The 18,538-nt window shown below is 45.3% G+C and overlaps 1 protein-coding gene across 1 annotated transcript; it reads left to right on the plus strand.

Moving 5' to 3' along the window:
- Positions 1–4,966: 4,966 nt before the first annotated feature.
- SHCBP1 (SHC binding and spindle associated 1) lies at positions 4,967–16,973 on the plus strand. Its single transcript, XM_030282369.4, has 13 exons — positions 4,967–5,194; positions 5,745–5,933; positions 6,439–6,554; positions 7,195–7,400; positions 8,176–8,268; positions 8,984–9,217; positions 9,332–9,497; positions 10,770–10,890; positions 13,839–13,970; positions 14,816–14,934; positions 15,648–15,734; positions 16,158–16,299; positions 16,518–16,973. Exons 1-13 carry the CDS (start codon positions 5,101–5,103, stop codon positions 16,835–16,837), a joined length of 2,019 nt encoding a protein of 672 aa, XP_030138229.4. The 5' UTR covers positions 4,967–5,100; the 3' UTR covers positions 16,838–16,973.
- Positions 16,974–18,538: the final 1,565 nt, after the last annotated feature.

Raw genomic sequence — 18,538 nt, forward strand, 5'->3', positions numbered from 1 at the left:
TCTCAGAATCACAGGATGGGTGAGGTTGGAACAGACCACTGGAGGTCATTAATCCAATCTCCCTGCTCAAAGCAGGGTCTTCTAGAATGTTCCTTTTTCTGCTCTTCAGTGGATCGTGAAGACGGAATTGCAGAATCCTCTTCAATGAGTAAAAGGGCTAAAGTCTATTTTACCACGTCCTTGATAGGAGGACACAAGTGTCGCGTTCCAACGTGTGAAACTGCGAGTTATTTTACAAATAGATGGCCAGGAACGAAACTAAGCCAAACGAGGCAAGCATTGTGTCGGAGAACCATTTATTGGCAACGAAAGAGAAAAATTAAAAGGAGTTACCCTACTAAAGAGGGCTGCAGACAGAGCAAGAGGAAGAAAAATGGGAGAGACAAAAAGAGGGCATTCCCAGCGGAGGTTGGCTGTGCCATGATGTCCCCAGGTGGGACAGGGCATGTGCCTGTCTGGGCCAGCGCCCGCGGCAGGAGGACCCAGAGCCTGCACAGGGTGGTGGCCGGGGCCACGGGGTGACCAGGCTGGGGCAGGGACACAGAGACAGAGCAGGCAGGGCGCTGGTCAGGGACGCAGGGTGAGCAAGAGCCAGTGAGGGCAGGAGAGCCAAAAGACTGGGGCCAGAGCAAAAAACCTAAGATTTAAAAGCCCCGACTCAAAACCAAGTTTTGGCAAGCAAGTCTGAAAAATGCCCCTTGAATCAATCACCAAGCCTCAAAAGCAAAATCCCAGCCCCTATCCAAAAGCCCACACTCGAAAAGCAGGTTCAAAAAGGCTCCTAAGAGTCAAAAGGCAAAGGACAGAACAGCCCCCAAGGCTGTTCATTTTTATGCAGGCACTTTTTATGGCCCTGTCTTCTCCCAAAGTCTGCCTGCTGACAGGAGTGCGTTGGCCCAGGCCAATGTCCCTCTGCAGTCCATCAGCAGAGACCTTTTGCCCTGGATTGCAGAATGTCTCTGGGGTACAGTGCCTTTGGGATTCTCCTGCTGACACATGAACGGGCTGCCAGGCAAAGCTCCCCAGAGACAGAGCTTTCCTCTGTCTTCTCCTCAGTGCCTCCTGGACATGGCACACGTGCACCCCCTCCTCATGTGCCTCTGACAGCCATTGTTGAAGCATAATAAACCTAAACTGGCTCCTCACAACAAGGTTCAGTTTGCAAGGTCAGCCTGCTGAAACTTGCATTTCTGAAAATTAGGTGGTTGGCAGTCCCAGGCATGTTTGTGGTTAAGAAAAGCACAATGTCCACCAGGTAAAGCAGTAATAATTTTGGAAGCAGTAAAGTGAATTGCAAGAGAAGAATGGTCTATTAATGTGAAAATCCAAATAAGCAATGCAGTTATTGGGTTTTTTAAAATATAAAGTCACTGTTAGAACAATCCTAAAGCCACCCAGTATCTTCCTGAAGAAGCCAATATTGAGAAGATTCTGAAAATAATTGAGAACAGGTTTAAAAAATTCAATTGCTTTCCTGGAAAGAATCAATGCAATTAGGTTTACAGTGGTTTAAATTTATACTGCTACAAAAGAAAATCTAAAGATTGAAGAGATACCTGTCAAAGAATACCAGTTACCTAACCCAATCTGTAATGAGCCAACTAATTAACAGTAATCCACAAGTATGTGACACCATTCATCCCCTGCCATAAAAGTGGTTTGCAAATGCATTACTGAAACATATGCAGTAAAAAATATTATCTGCATTTTCTAGCGCAGAAATGGAGGCTTAGAAAGACTACAGTGATTGCCATGGCAACAAAGAAAATATGTGCCAAAACGAGAAAGGTGCACAGGAATGTTTTACTGTCTTATGTAGTGGTCTCCTTCTAATTTTTTTCTTTTGTACATACTTAATTCTTTCCCATCGCTGTCACATCTCTGCTGGCTTGGCTCAGCTGCTTATTTCCCACATTTCATAGACATTTTCTGATTTGCAAGCTTTATATTAACTAACAATTTTTGTCATTGCGTGTAATTAAATAATTTGATCTTTTGATTTGGTTTGTAGTTTAAGGTTGCCTAGTACTAAGACATAGTTAAGAAGATACTATTTTAAGACATCTTAAAGCAGAAATAGTTTCTACTCTCAAATGAGGTATGTGTATGTCAACAAAAGAGAATTGGTACCAGCAGCAAATTAGAATGAAGAGATTTGTTGGTTTGTTTTTTTGGTTTTTTTTTGGATCAGGACACCTGGCTAAAACACTCTACTATTTTTATTCAGGTTTTTAACTCTGGATCAGATTTTCAGTTGGCATGAACAGACATTGCTCCAGGGAAATCAGTGGCACAATGAAGGTCTGATGGAGAATGACCAAGTGAGGTTGTTATCCTACATATACTCCTGTAGATGGTTTTTTTTTTCCATAAGCCCACATATGGAAGGCAGGGATATCCTGGCCCTGTTGGCTGCATGCTCTTACCTGTAATAACTGGAGCCACCAGGCTGCACTGTGGAGAGCTGAGGCTCCTCTTTCCCAGTGAGGTGTGTTAGAACCAGGCTTTGAGCCATCACAGCCTCACTGATGCCTTTGTGGCAGCTGCATTGGAAATTCTGTGATGTGTGATATGGCTGGGGACACCCAGAGGAGCCAAATCCCACATGTGGGCTTTGTTTTACCATTGTGTTTCTTCAGTTAAAGTTACTGAAATACCAAAAGACAATTATCTTTTAGCAGTAAGACACTAGTTCCTTTCTGCATTTCTTTAGGCTTATATAGCTGTACATGTATTCATTTCTGTAAAGCAATTAATGACCTTCTGTGATTTTCAAACCCTATTTCCTGTGTCAAGTTGTGAAGTGGAAGCCTATTTCAGATTTCAAAAGACAAAGTTCTGCATATGAGCACCCTTCACTGTTTAGCATTTCAAGGGATACAGCAGGTGAAAAAAATCTATTTGGGCTCCAAGATAAGACTGGGAGTTTTAGAAACATCTCGGTGATCCACCCCTTTCACAGGAGCAACAGCAGTAAGATTTCATTCAAAAGTGTGAGAGCTGAGAACAGAGTGTGAGGGCAACACTTTCTCTTCCTCCTCTCAAACTCAGGAGTGTCGTTGTTCCATGTAAGATACTGCCAGTCCTCTGGACTTCACACAGACCTGGTCAGTCTTACAGGAGGAAAAAAATAAGCTTGGGAAAGAGTGCAAAATAGAGTAGCTGAGGTAAAAGGAAAGTGTGCTGTGCAAAAGGAGACTGTGAATTGCTAAATGAGGTTCAGAAGAGCACTGATTCATGCTCAATAATAAATTGGATGGATAAACATTGTAGGGAGAAAAATAACTGAGCTCAGGAAAATAACTGATGGTCTGGACTCTGCATGGACATGCAAGCTGAAAAGTGGAAGGTTTCCAACAATAAGAGGACTGTTTCTATTTCAAGTATGAGGGGAAGGAAATCACCTGCAGAGGAGTTTTTTGACCAAATGGAGCTTAGTATGTCCATGACACTTGGCAGCAGCAATCAGTGGCTCTGGAAATCAACCGCCAGGGCTGTGTTTCTTTGAAGTAAAACAGCTCTTTACAAGGACTGGGGATAATTAGCCAAACAGTGTGTAAGTTTTATATAATGGAACACAATCTGCCCCCAGCTAATTTGTAAACAAAACAAATAGGGGTAAATGGGTTGTCTCTTCTCAACATTGTGCGTGTTTCACCTTGATGAGAAAGAACAGCTCTTCCCACTGTACGCCCTGAGGAGTCCCTGAATTCATTGTACCTATTTAGAGGAAAAAGAATCAAAACATCTGAATATGGGAACCTCCGTAGCCATCATTTTATGCTTGTATAGTTGCTCATCCACCAACACACCCAAGTCTTTCTCCCCAGGAACAGTCTCAGTCCATTCTCTGCCCAGCCTGTACCTGGGCAGAACCTTGCACTTGGCTTCATTCAAATGCATGAGCTTGGCCAAGAGGCCCCTTTCAACCTGCGAAAATCCCACTGGTTGGCATCCCTTCCTTCCACTTAAAACGTGGCAATTTAAAGACACTATTTACAAACACACTCTGCTTTGAAAGCTTGACCTTGCCAATAACCTTTTGGGAAGGATTCAGATGTTCAACTATAGTTTTGTAATTAATTGTGATAGATGACAACCGTATGTGTATGGTTAAACACCCCTGCCCGGTATAATGGTTAAATTCTGGCAACATTCAACAGAATCCGCTTGGGGACTAAACCATTCTGTTCTAGGGGTTATGATGAGCCAGGGCTGGTTTCAGCGGGCCCACGGGAACTCCTGCTCCGGTCATGTCGGGGTGGCTCGGGCTGCTGCCCGCTCTGAGCGCGGCGCTGGCGCTGCAGGACGAGCGGCGCTGTGGCAGCGGGCGGAGCTGTTCCCGGCCCGCCGGCGGTCCAAGGCAGCCCTCTCGCGGCCGCTGCTGCTTCGGAGCGGCCGCTTCGGCTTTACTCCCCTCCGGCCCTTACCGAGGGGCCTCGGGAGAAGCGCTGGGGCACGAAACACACCGGTGTTGTACATTCTGATCAGGGGCTTTCTGTGTACGAACCGGCCAGGGCTGCCCGGCGCTCCGGAGAATTCCGTTCTGTTAGCTGTGGGCTGCAATTCGTTTATTTGTTGCTGATTTTTTTTTATTTATTATTTTTTTTTTTATTTTTGAGGGTGCTGATTGTTGGGTGCTTTTACATTTTTTGCGGCTTGGCCGCTCCTTCCCTCCTGGCGCAGTGCATCCGCTCTCGGCAGGGCTGACAGCGGGGGAGGTCCCGCCCGGCCCCGGAGCGGCTCCGCCACGCGCGGGGCCCGGCCCCGGAGCGGCTCCGCCACGCGCGGGGCCCGGCCCCGGAGCGGCTCCGCCACGCGCGGGGCCCGGCCCCGGAGCGGCTCCGCCACGCGCGGGGCCCGGCCCCGGAGCGGCTCCGCCACGCGCGGGGCCCGGCCCCGGAGCGGCTCCGCCACGCGCGGGGCCAGCGGCGGTTGCGGAGGGCTCCGCGCGCCAACGGCCGCCGCTGCAACAGCCAATCAGAGCGGAGCGCTGCCTGCCGACGGCCAATCAGAGCGGGGCGCTGCCGCCGAGAGCCAACGAGAGCGCGGCGCTGGCGGCCAGCAGTTGCGCGGGCGGTTTGAAGCCGAGCGGGAGGAATGGCGGAGCTGCGGCCGCCGGGACCGCGGGGGGACGGTCGGGACTCGCCGGCCGCAGGCAGCGGCCCTGGGGACCGCCCCGAGCAGACCGAGGGTACGGACTGCGTGTGCCTGCGGGCAGGAAGGACCCGGGCAGCCGGCAGGGCTGGGCAGCTGGCAGGGCAGGGCCGGGCAGTCCGCGCCCCGCGCTCGGGCGGTGCCCGAGGGATGCCCTGCATGCTGCGGACATGAGGGCGGCCAGCTCGGGCCGTGCTGTCCGGGCTGCTCCGCCGGGGCCCGGATCCCCCCGGGCAGGGTAAGCCCGCTTGGCTGCACGACCCTGGCACCGGCCGGCCCCGCAGCCGAGCCCCGGCTCGAGGCGTGGGCACCGGGCTGGAAACGAGGGTAGGGATGTCTCTGGAAATCAGCACTAAAATGTGGTGGAGTTTTCTTTTTGTTAATCGTGAAGTTCTAGCGTGTTTCTCAGTGCCTACCACGGCGCTGGAATGGGCGCCCAGGAACGTATGTGGGTTTGAAACGCTTCACCGGGGGTAAGTTAAGGCGTGCTGTAGGAGCAGATTGGTGATAGACCTGGAGCTGAACAGGAACAGGAGTGAGTGAGTGCTCGAAGTGACCGTGTGTGGGGTTTGCTTTACCCCCTCCAGGTCTGCGGCGGGAAGATACTGAGAGTGACTGCAGTGCTGACTCCTGGAGTGACTATGACAGTCGGGACAAACCAGGGACTGCTTTGGGAAGGACTGTGCCAGACGGGAACGTGCGTCTCCCAGATATTTTCCACACCAATCATCTTTTGTTTTATGACCGATTCAGCGCTTACCAGGATTACATCTTGTGTAAGTAATTTTTTCATAGGAAAGTAAGGCAGACTTCGGTTTCTTGTAGTAACTTTAAACAATTCAGTTTAAGTGAAGTCAATTGTATGTCTTAAGCTGTGAGATGACTTTAATAATGGAGGCTGGAAAAGATATAGTGTCCTGCTGTCACTTATGCTGTAACCTCAGCTGCTCTAGCTGGTGAACCAGGAGGCAGTAATTTTGATATAAGTAAATAAAATATGAATGATGGAAAGGCAGAACTGTCAGTAAGCTGTGGATCATGTGCCTTGTTTTAGCTATCTTCCTAATTTTTTTTTGTGTATTGTAAATCTGTTTAAGATAAGGCACAGGTTATGTGTTAAATACCGTTGTATTTAATACTATTCTGTTATCATGAGCATAGTACAATGAAGTCCGACTTAGAGGTGGTAGAGGAACATTTCAATTGTGTTGACTTTCATTTTCCAGTGATCTGGAGTTTTCTTCCACTCCTTGCATAAACAGTGTCTTCCATTTCTTTTAGCTGACTGCAAAGCCTCTGAGGTGAAGCAGTTCATAGCTGAGTACCTGGAGAAGGTCCTTGAGCCCTCCGGCTGGCAGGCGATCTGGCGCACTAACGTGTTTGAGGTCGTCGTTAGGGTGAGTGGGTCGCTGCTGCTCAGGCATTTGTCTCCACTTAACATCATTTACCTCTCTAACAGACTTCTAAGTCTCTCAATGTCCAGGTCGTATGTCTGTCTTGCAAACCTTGGATATTTAAACTTGCAGTACTATCACATGGTTGAGGAGGGAAAAAGTTTGTGACCCCCTCAGCTCTTTTCTGCCCAGTTAGTGACAGAATGGCTTTCACTGTCCCAGACTGTCTCTTTGGATTGTTTGTGTCCTGTGGGCACTTTGAAAAATGAACCTCAAAGGAATCCCGAAGGGCTGTGAAATACAGATTTGAGTCTGAGGATATCACTTTTGCCATTTTTAAAAAACACCAACACAAAAAGAAAGGGAGGGGTGGAAGCAACTTACTGGCCTTGTTATGACTATTATGAGGAATTTGAATGAAATTTTGGATGTGGGAAAGGCTCTGTAGCTGTGGGGCTGTAAGAAGCTTCATTCTGGGTTATCACTTTAGCTGATGAGAGGGCTGTGGCTATATGGTACCATTTGTGTTGGTTTGTGTGGGGTCAGTGGGGACCCAGTATGGCCCTGACTGAGGCACATCACGTTCCCCTCCCTCAGCTGGATCTGGGCTTCTGAGGGATTTCAGAGTTGTTTGTTCCCACAGGTGGTTGATGTGAATTTCCCAGCCCTGAAGGCAGTTGTGCAGCTCAGTGAGCCCTTCCTGTGTGAGTCCCAGGACAGCAGCTTTACCCTGGAGTGCATGCAGGAGCTCCTGGAGCTGAAGGAACATCAGATCCTGCTGCAGGAGCTGTGGGTTGTATATGAGTCAGAAAAGTTTGACCAGACAGCACTAGCTATAGAGCATGTAAGGTAGGACAACTGCACCCTGCTGGTACCCAGTGGGTTCTGTCCTGAATTCTTGGGCCATGCTGGCAGCTCCACAAGCCAAGCTTCCCAAAGTAAATCTGATGACTGGTGCTCTGAGGAGACTGCTTTCCCTCTCTCTTTTTCACCACAGAGTTCCTTGGACTGTATCACCTGTTGACTAGTACACTGTTCTTTCTCTTCAATAACATTTTGGTGGATTTTTCTCTTTTTTTTTTTTTGTCCCACTCTTTTTTCTGCATTTTGCCTCTTCCTGTAATTTGCTCTTTATTGTTTAGGTGTCTCTTCACATATTATTTTTTTTTTCTTTATTATCTGTCTTTTTTCCACCTCCTTTTCTTTCAGGCACTACATGCTGTTTGAAACCTCTACAAATAAGCTGTAGGACTGGACAAAAAAACCTGATATAGGAGGAATGACCTACATTGTAAGAAAGAAAGCTTAGCTGAAGGGTGATTGGCCAAAACCAAGTAACCAGAAAGCCTCAGAATGTGAAGAATGTCAGTCTTGCTTTTCAAAACCAGGTTTTAGCTGGTTTCACTCATTTTTGAGAAAGTAGAACACGGTTTATTATGAATTTTGAGCTTAGACACACAGAATAAAACTATGATGACTTTGTGTGTGCGGAGCAGTGTATGGGACAGTAATATGAATTTCTAGTAAGAGGTGATGCTTTGAGGTAAATTTTCAAATTGGTTACATTGTGTTTCCAGTGCTTTGACTCTTCTCTCCTGTGTGATTTGACACTTTCCTTCCAAAGGTTTTTCTACCAGTACATCTGGAGGACCTGGGACGAGGAGGAGGAGGACGAGTTTGATTACTTTGTGCGATGTGTTGAGCCCCGACTGAGACTGTGAGTGCAGCACCTTTGCTGTTCTTAGGGCAGAACCACTGCAATGTGTCATGTGGGGGGAGTGACTCAGTTAGGTGTAAAAATCCCCTGTTGAGGGGATTGTAAGACAAATCCCTTGTAAGCCAAAGCACATTTGTCTTAACAGCATTCACTGTCTGGTGGTCAAAATCTTTTATGGAAAGAGAACACAGCTGAGGCTGCCACTAGATTTCTGAGCCTTGGAGTCCCATCAGATGGTGCCCCAAACCCAACAACAGTCACACTCGTACAAGTTGTAAACCTAATAAAAGCTGGTATGAGATGCTCAATTTTTTACCTCTGGGTATAAAATGAAAACCATAACTGAGCTGAATGTAAAAAAAAAAACTTGTAAATTGATCATTCTCCAGGAAGCATGTGTGTGAATATTTCTCAGTTATTCTGATAAAGGCTTAGATATTGCCTTCTAAATTGTTACTCTTTTATGGCTGTGCTTATGCCTTTTTTTTTTTTTTAGGGTGAGTTTCTAATAGTAGATGGTCTTTCAAGCTGTGTGGGCAGCTGTTCAGATTTTTCTGGTTTTGCTGCTTCAAATAAAATGGAGCAATGTTGATGTAGACTGCAGAGAACCTTGACTCAAGTATCTGAGGCAGAATTCCTCAGGTTTTCTGCAGTCTCATGTTTGGTCTTTGAGGATTGGGAATGTGCCATGCTGACCCCTTGCTCTGAATTGCAGGCACTATGACATCCTGGAACAGCGGGTGCCTTCTGGGCTAGTAGCTGATTACCAGAACTTGTTATCTCAGTGTGAAGAGCTTTATGACAAGTTTTTAAATGTGAGGAACAGCATCTCAGGCAATGATTCGGACTCAGAAGCAGGAAACGTTTCCATGGTGGAAGGACTAAAATTGTATGACCAAGTGGAGCACATAAAACAAAGGCTAAAACTAATTGAGACTCCTCTGCTGAGGTAACTGGCGGGTTTGTGCAGGGAGGAGGCTCCCAAGGGGAGTCACATAACTGACAGGAGGTGGGTAGGTGGGTATTGAAGGAAGAGCTGTTGGCTCTGTTGCTTTTGTTGCAGGTACGTGTTTGGTTACCAAAAATATGGCAGCCTCCAGTCTAAAGGACCAAGATCAGCGGGTGCCAAGGTCATTCATGTTGTGCCCTTGACCATCACAGCAAATCTGCTCCAGCTGTTGACAAGAGACAAACTTTGCCCAGAATCTTCTGAAGCCTTAGAAGTACAGGTGCAGTAGCAGGAATTGTCTGTCTGCTAATAGTTTTTCCTCTCAAGAAACAAGGTGGAAGGATTAGTTAATTTACCCTGTGCAAGATACTACATTTGCAAGATACTCCAGTGGTGAGATTGTTTTGTCAGTTCAAAAAAAACCCACTGTAATTTAAATAGAGTGGTCAAATTGTATTAAAATTTCTTTTAGTTAATTTGTGCCTGTTGAGTACTCTATACAAACAGCTTCCCGTGTGTAGGAAATGAGATGAACCTGTAATAACTCTATAATGAGACACTGTAAGGCATGACATTTTTGAAATGCCCATGTCTCTTGATGCTGCTGATAATGATCTAGGGTTTGAAGGAGGAAGCTTTCAAGTTGTTTTCTTGCTTTGGCACTGTGTAGGAAATACATTTATTTTAGGAGAAGCCATGTTTAGTTTTAGCTGATTCAGACAAGACTTGCTATTTCAGCAGTTAAAAAGAGGTTGAATTCCTTGGACACAAATGAAATGGTTTGCTGTATTCTGATCATGTTCATGAATTACAGATTGCCAGAATGGAGCCCTGGGGAAAGTCCTGGAGTAACTTCTAAGCTATAAATCTGACTTTCTGACTTAGCAACTGAAAAAGTGCTCTTATTAGGCTTACCCTGGAATTTGCTGGGAAGCAATAAATGTGTAGTTTTTGTTTACTATTTGTCATCCTTCAGTATGGAATCCCTCAGTAATGTTTGTGAAGGATATCAGCCTTCTCTCTTTATCAAGGAAAAGGATCATATGGACACTATTTACCACTGTGGTATTTGAACTCTGTTTGGGGGTGACTCGTACCAGGGGCAAACACAGGAGTAGTCAGACTAGCTCTGATATAGTTGCTGAATTGTTTGCTTTTTATTTTCTTTACCTTCTGTCATTTATTTCTTCATGGCAAATTCATGGCAAATCATTCAGGCACAATTGAAGTGTTGGCCTGGAACCAAGGCCAGGGTGAAGTTTGCTATGGGGTACATGTGCCATTTTATCTGTGTGTGCCCCAGTTTTCTCCTGGGGTGAAATGGGTGTGACACAAACATCAGAATCATGTGTTAAGGCTGGTTTTGTCTGCAGAGGGCTACAATTCTTGAATTCAAAGTAGAAATTTTGTATTATTAGTGCCATGGAAAGGATTTCTTTAAAGCAAAAGCAGCAACATTTAATTGAAAGCAAGCTCTACAGGCATAAATGCATCCATTTTTATAGCAGTCTTTGGGAGCTGATTGTATTTTTTTTTTCTTTGTCTTTTGCAGTTTTACAGTGATCCACTAGCAGCTGTAAATGCCTGTTATGAAGGAGAGAGAGTCATCATCTGTCCTGGCCATTATTTTGTTGATGGCATGTTCTCCATTGCTGATTCAGTAGAGCTTGAAGGTAGAAGGTTTGCTAGTCTAAAGGTCCTTAAACAAAGAAATGGAATGCCTTAAACTAGCTCTGTGTAAGGATTTACTCTTTGCAGAGTTTACCCAGGAGCATTTGCTTTTTTCTTCAAAGTATTCCTGTTTCTGCTGTAGAGCTGTGCCTAATGCAGGGTGGGGTGAGCTGTTTAATTAGCTGTGCACATAAACTGCAGATTTTGCTGATTAATAGCAAATTAATAATTTCCTCCTATTTGTCTGCATAAATGATGATTATATAGGTAATAGAGAGGATTCAACAGAAACCTAAGGGTATGATGGCTGTAGAAGTGGAAACAGAGAAGTAATTCTGAGAGGCTTCTACTAACTTAGGAGCACTTGAGAAATGGCCTTGTTCTTCTCTGAGTGTCTGAAAGTGCCTCAGGGGCAGCCTCTGAGCCCCAGTGCTGGTGCAGCCCCAGGGAGTGCAGGGGGAAGGAGCCAGGAGTGCTGTTAGGATTTACTGATGGCACTTGGAGCATGTGGGTGATGGGGGAGCAGGGGCTGCCAGCCTGGCTATGCAGTTTGTGAAACACGTGGGTGGAGGAGGGAACTTTTGATTAACACATCTTTTTTCTGCAGAAAAAGACACAACAGATATTATTTTGGGGGTTTTCTTGTAAAATATTTGTGTTTTAAATACTTCTGCTTTGCCTAGGATATGTTGCTGTCTCTCCCTCACCATTCTTGATTTCTCGGTGTATCCCTTTGCTTTAGGCAGGCACACACTGTTGCTGTGCTATAGTCTGTTTGTCACTGGGCCTTCTTCTGCAGCTGTTCAGATATTTAGTTGCATTTTTATCTTGTCAAAGCTTCTTAATGAGAAGAAGGCTGAGAGTTTAATTTCCTGCTGTTTTGGACTTTGTTTTTCTTGCCTTTCTTGTTTTATGAGTAATTTTCTTTCTTGCCCATCTCCTGTGTGTGTTTGATTTATACAGACACACATTGTGATAACCAGTGCACCTGTAGGACAAGGGACATGGATAAAGTGCTTTATTTATCTCAAGAATGACATTGTTCTAAAATTGTGTGGGGTGCTATTTATTGCTTTTCTAGCTTTGAGGAAACTGAAATACAAATGGTGCAGTAGCACACATTAAAGGATGAGCTGCTCTATTTTAAGAAGCAAGGCATATAAATGTATTTTTGGTACAAACCATGCTCTGAATAACAAGTACTTGTCAGGTATTTAATCTTCTTATAAGGACTCCTGTTAGATAAGGTATTATACCAGTAGGAGCAGCCAAGAGCATTTGAAGAAGGAGCATCAAGACAAACTCTTTTGGCACTAATCTGAGCAGCTGGCTGGTTTGGTGGCTTTTTTGGGATGGAGGGGTGACTCATGAAAGATATGTCACTTTTCTTAGTAGAGCTTCTATTTTTTTCCCAGCTACTGTGCAGTCAGTACTGAGGTTGAAAGTATGAAGATCAGTAAATTGGGAATAAATAAAAACTTGCAGGAACTAAATAAGGTTAAAGCAATAGCAGCTGCAGGAAGTCATGATAAAGATAACTTCCATGCCTGACAAGAAGGTGTTGCAGAGGCACCTAAGAGCTTCCCTTCTGCTTGTGCCATAGTTGTTGCAGCTGGCTGGGAACCTGTGTGTGCTCAGTGGCAGAGGATGACAGTGGCCTTTGGCTGCTGTGGAGTCCCTCAGGCTCAGGCAGGGGCACATTCCTGCTGGGGAGTGAGCACCACAGGGCAGCAGGTGAATCTTTATTCTAGAGCTGCTGCTTCAGAGGTAAAGTGTAAAGCAGGCTAAAGGCACTGTTAGAAAACTGCAGGCACTCTGCAGGACAATCATTCCTAAAACTCCTGCTTTGGATAATAACATCTTTCTGTAGTGGTGAGAAGTTAAATTTTTGCTGTCTTATGGTGCTCTTTTTACCTGCTGGAACTGCCCCATGCCACTTCCCCTTCAGGGGTGACCATAAATCAGTAGCAGTGGGAACAGGTTTCTAGGTAGTATCATGTGTTGAAGTATCAATCGCTTAACTTTGTGTTAAATGGCCTGTCTTTAAAACTTTCTGCCAACTCTTGTTCAAAGCTTTTTATTTTCATTTTGGTTTTAACCTTTCTACTTGCATGTGGCACTATTTATTTATTTATGTACTTGGTTAAAAGCTGGCATCCTGCTTGGGCACTTCTTATCTGTGTGTGCTTTCAGAAGATGATAGAACACGTGCTGCTGTAATGGATGTGGCATTATTGCTTTCCTTATCATGATTCTTGTCAGTGACAAGCAATAAAAGCTTTACATGCTCATAAATTTTCCTGTAAGTGCTTAAATGCTGACAACTGTGGATGGTTTAGTAAATCAATGTTGGCATGTGCTTGTGAAAGCTGCTTTTTTAAACTGAATTAATCTGAAAGCCTGTACAACACAGGAGCACTGTGAATTTTCCTCCAAATTCCATGTAAATAGGGAAGCTGAATGAAGCATGCTAACAATATTAAGCCCTTCACACTTTTTTTCCTCTTGTTGTGGTGTGACTGCTTTTTCCCTCTGTGTTCTTGGAAACCTCTGCCTGCTGTAGTGAACTTCTATCCTTTGAGAGTAGACTGGGGATGCCTGTGTGTCCTCAATTCCTGCATCCCCCCTGCTCTGTCGGTAACTTTTGGGAGTGAGAACTTTGGCCTTGGCAAATGTGAACTCAGCTACCCATTTGTTCAACTTTCTCAGATGACTTTGCATTTTGTTGTGTGCCATTCAAGTAAGGTAACTTTTGAGTTAGTTTGGAGTCCACGTACCTTGGTGCAGAGGGGATGTAAGGTGTAGCCTGGCCACTTGTTGAAAATCCTATTCAAGGTATTAAAACATCAAGCTTTGAACTTCTGTTATTGATTTAAATGTCTGTTATGTACTGAGCACCTCATCGTCACCAGATATTCTCTGAGCTTGTATCTCTCACCTCTGCTCTTAGGCTATGGCCTGCCAGATGATGTTGTGATAGAAAAACAAGGGAAAGGAGACAACTTCTTTGACTGTACAGGAGCCAATGTAAAGATCTCCAATTTGAAGTTGGTGCAGCATGATGCCGTGGAGGGGATTTTAAGTAAGTGTAAAAGCATCTTGACATTTTTGTGACTCATTCATAATTAGTGTCAGAATTAAAGCTTGGACCTGGTGTTGCAGTTTAACAAAATATCCTAGAGAGGAGCCCTACGAGTATACTTATTGAGTCTTCTCTCTCTTTTTTTTTAAACTTACTTATAATATGGAAATCACAGTAACTTCCATTTGTTCTTTCAAGCTATTGTGGCTCTTATGCTTTATTCTTCTACTGGGATAAGATCAGTAACTTGATGTTGTTCTGCTGTTAAGGCACCCTGACTCTGAGTGCAGCACAGCCTGTGTCAGGCTGCCTGGAAATGGAAACAATGCTGCTTTGCACAGAAGAGCCCCCATGGCAATATTCAGCTGTAGCTGACCCCAGGCAGTGCTCCACTGAGGAGCAGCACATGCTGTAGGAGTGCTGTAGAACTTTGTTTCCAGCACCTTCAAACTGACACTCAACTGAGTCTAAGTTGTATCCAAGGAGGTCATTGGCTGTGGCCTTGTCTTTGCAGAGGATGCGGAGTAATATTTCTCCTCAACAGACATTTTGGTTTTAAACATGTAATAATATTTATTAACTCTTGTGTGCATGTATTTAATAAAAAAAGAAGAAAAAATAAGTCAACCTGTAAGACAAATCTCTGACCAGTGCTCCCTTGTAGCAGTGTCCCTGCTTAGACCAGAAAAACAGCGAGTTCAAAGCACACATGAGCAAATCGGTGAATTGAAGTGGATAAACTGAAAATATCAGACTGCAAAGCTGCTGCAAGGCTGTCTGTCTGTAGGAGGGGTTTGTCTTTGCAGAACTGGTTCATCCAGCAGTAATTGTTTCTGTGTATGTAGATGTTCATCATGGAAAAACCACGCTGGAGAATTGTGTGTTACAGTGTGAAACCACTGGAATAACAGTAAGGACATCAGCTGAGCTACTGATGAAAAACTCAGATCTCTATGGGGCAAAGGTACACACTCATTTTTAACTTTGGCTTATTTCCTAATTTAAAATAAAGCTTTCTCTTTGGAAATACTGCAGTCAATCACAGGGTGGCTTCTGTTACTCTGGACAGAAGCTTTACAAATTCATTTTGGACAGCTACATGTTACTGAATCAAGATTGGTCCCAGGGGTCTTGTAGCCCCTTATCAAATCTAGTGAAATGTCTCAGGCTGATTTGTGTGTGATGATAGCAAAGTGCTGCAGTAACAGGGGACATCTGTGAAATAATCATTGCTGCATGGCTGATTCATATCCTGCAGTACTTTTATAGTGATTTTCTGGTTTCTCTGCCCGTAGCTAGTTTTCTCATTTCCATTTGGACACCTTTGATTCTTACAGAGGGATGATAAACACAAAAATGGACTCTGATACTCTTTGGGTATTTTGAAGAATGATGGAGCTTGAGGTATTGAGAGGGATGACTAAAGCACAAGCAAGTGAGGCAAGGCTGTTCAGATACTGTTCAGCAGGCCTCCATGGACTGATGCCCCATGCTGTGGGGCCTCAGCCTTCAGTAAAGCTGCTTGAGATGGGTAACAAAGCTGTGCAGCTGGAGGGGTAACACAGTTTTGCATTGTGCAGACTGGTAGATGAACACAAAGATGTGCCATGGAGTGGTCAAGTTCAATGGTAAATGTGCCTAAACTACTTGTGAACTGCTACCAACTGTATCTTGCAGGGTGCTGGTGTGGAGATCTATCCAGGAAGTGCGTGTACCCTGCTGCACAACGGGATCCACCACTGCAAGGAGGGAATACTGGTCAAGGTCAGTCCCAGCCACAAGGTGCTGGTTTGCCAAAAGCTAATCACTGCTACAATTAGTGCCAGTAGGTTTGGGTTGGCTCAGAGCCCTGCTGTGCTGTGCTGAACTCTCACCTGTTGCACATTATGCTTGCCTAGCACTTGCTTGATCCTTGCTGGATGAACCAGTTCTGCAAAGAAACCCCTCCTATAGACAGACAGCCTTCCAGAAGCTTTGCAGTACGATATTTTCATTTTTATCCACTCCAGCAATTACCCAGTTTTATTTCTTACCTGCTGGAAGGAGAAAATGCCTTTTGCACTGTCTCCTCTGTAGGCAAATAATCCCGCTCTATCTAATACAGAGGACTGGTCCTACCTAAAACTAGAAGATTTTTGTGTCCCTGTAGCTGGACATGACATGTTAGATTTCTCTTTTGTTTTGTAGAACTTCTTTGATGAAGATTATGAGGCTCCCAGGATAACCATGGTTAATAATATGATCCACAATAATGAAGGATATGGTGTGGTCCTGGTGAGACCAGCGATGCCCTCTGAAATGAAGGATGCTCCAGCACAGGGAATGAAAGGTACTTTTCTTTTCTTAGAAGAAACTCCTGAAACTACTAAGTCTAGTGTACCCTGGTTTTTGGATTACCTACTTCATAACATTGAACTTTGTGGCTGTCATGAAGTACCAGAGAGTGGGATGAGTTGACAATGTTATGATTGACAAAAGTTAATTCTAGGATTTTTAAATTGTGTCTGCTTTGCATGACTGTTGATCACATTCTGTTTCCTGCCTTAGGGTGTACACAGCCTGCCCAGGTAGGTGATGAGACAGCCTGTGGAGAGAGCTCCAGGCAAGGACAACCTGGATGTGTAACTGATGAGTTGGAGCTTTGTAAGCAAGCTGAGGCTTCTGAACAAACTGAAAACAACTCTGAAATTGCAAATGTACTCGGGGCTACTTCTGCAAAGAAGAGACGGATACACAGGAAAAGACTGAGTCAACTGCGATTTACAGAAGCTGATGACAACTTAATGTCACAGGAAATGTTTGTTTCTGTTGAGGGCAATCAATTCAAATGGAATGGCAAAGGAAGTTTTGGTATCTTCTTTTTCTGACTGTAAGGACTCCTGCTGCCATTGCAGTAGCATTTGTACAGATATTGGTAAGGTCACATGTCAAGAGTTGTGCTATGGTGTTATGCTTTTATTACCCAAGTGTAATCCCTATTAAAAGACTATGCCTGAAAACTCACTTGGTTCTTCTGTCCATCTTCTCCACACCTTAAATCTCCTGTGTGATCTACCTTTGTGATGGACACGTAGTACTTCTTTCCCTTGCACTTCATTTTAAGCCTGGCTGAGCTCTAGACAATGTTTTACCTCTGTTTTTAAAATCAGGTTTTATCACCAAAGGGCAGAATGGGTCAGGTTGGAGGGCCCAGAGTGGGTCATCTGGTCCTACCTCCCTGCTCCAGCAGGGCTGTCACAGAGCTTATGGCACAGAGTTATGTCCAGGATTGTTTTGGAAAGTCCCCAGTGGAGTCTCCCTCATGCTCTCTGTGGGGCAGCCTGTTCAGTGCTCAGTCACTGCACAGGAAAGTTCTTACTCATGTTCAGGTGGACCTTCCTGGGCATCAGTTCCTGCCTGTTCCTCTCGTTCCATGGCTGTGCCCCATGGAGCAGAGCCTGGTCTGTGCTCTGACACCTCCCTTTGGACACTGACAGACAGGGATGAGGTCTCAGTCATCTCTTCTCGAGGCTGAGCAGACCCCATTCCCTCAGCCTGTCCTCCCCAGCACCTGTGTCACCCTTGGCTGGCCCTGCTCCAGGAGCTGCACGTCTCTCTGGTACTGAGGAGCCCAGAGCTGGGCACAGCACTGCAGGTGATCCTCCGCAGGGCTGAGCAGAGGGGCAGGGTCACCTCCCTGACCTGCTCCCACTGGCCTTACCTGTAGCTACAGTTTGTGCTAATTGGGAGTGTAATTGGGCTGAGCTTCATCCCTAATGGGCTACAGGTGTGAGCAGCAGGTGAGCAGCACTGACAGCAACGAGCCATGGAGTGCCCAGGGCACTGCCCAATCCCAAAGGGAGCAGAGGGCACACAGGTGCACTGCATCAACGTGAGGGGATAAAAGGTTGGGCTAAAGAACAAGGAGGGCAGATGCTTGCAGCCTTCTGAAGTGACATCATGGTACTCTGCATGGGCAGACAGCTGAAGCCTTCTGGTGTGGTAAGGTGTATACTCTGTTTGGGGGAATGTTTAAAGCCTTCTGAAATTGTATGGTGATAATTCTGTGTATTGTGGCCATCTCAACTGTGACATGTGCTGTGATACTTATGGTCACAAGGACCTGGTGCTGGCTGTGGACCAGGATCCCCAGAACCTTCAGCTGCTTTGCTGTGCCTGTTTGTAGCTGGTCATGCCTGGCTGCTGTGGTTGGGTCCTGCTGTGTGTAGATGCACCCATGTGTTTTGTGCTCTGCAAACTGCACTTGAGTCACTCCCACAGTAGGATGCACTTGTGTAATTCTTGGTAAATCACTGGGTGATCTTAGCTCACTCTAATAAGGCCTAATTGCTCAGCACAAAAATAAAACCTGGAAGTAGCAGTATAACCAAGTACCACTTCACTTGAGAGTGCCCACAGTCTTAGAGCTTTTCTTCAAAGGGTTATTTTAAAATTTGCCCTTTGGTCAACTGCTTTTCTCCAGGTTGGGTGTGCTTGTTTAATAGTGTGAAGGATGTTTTTCACAGGTATTTTTCACATTAGCACATTCTTGGTCTTCACAAAGTCACCTCTGCATCTGTTTATAAGGA

This window comes from Taeniopygia guttata, chromosome 11, assembly GCF_048771995.1.
Source record: "Taeniopygia guttata chromosome 11, bTaeGut7.mat, whole genome shotgun sequence".
In the NCBI taxonomy this organism is placed as follows: domain Eukaryota; kingdom Metazoa; phylum Chordata; class Aves; order Passeriformes; family Estrildidae; genus Taeniopygia; species Taeniopygia guttata.

Bases quoted from the DNA above. Each gene is read 5' to 3' on its own strand.
- SHCBP1 (XM_030282369.4), top strand. From the start codon at position 5,101: ATGGCGGAGCTGCGGCCGCCGGGACCGCGGGGGGACGGTCGGGACTCG. The intron at 13,971-14,815 runs GTAAGTGTAAAA...CTGTGTATGTAG, and splicing joins TGCCGTGGAGGGGATTTTAA to ATGTTCATCATGGAAAAACC. The intron at 14,935-15,647 runs GTACACACTCAT...TGTATCTTGCAG, and splicing joins CAGATCTCTATGGGGCAAAG to GGTGCTGGTGTGGAGATCTA.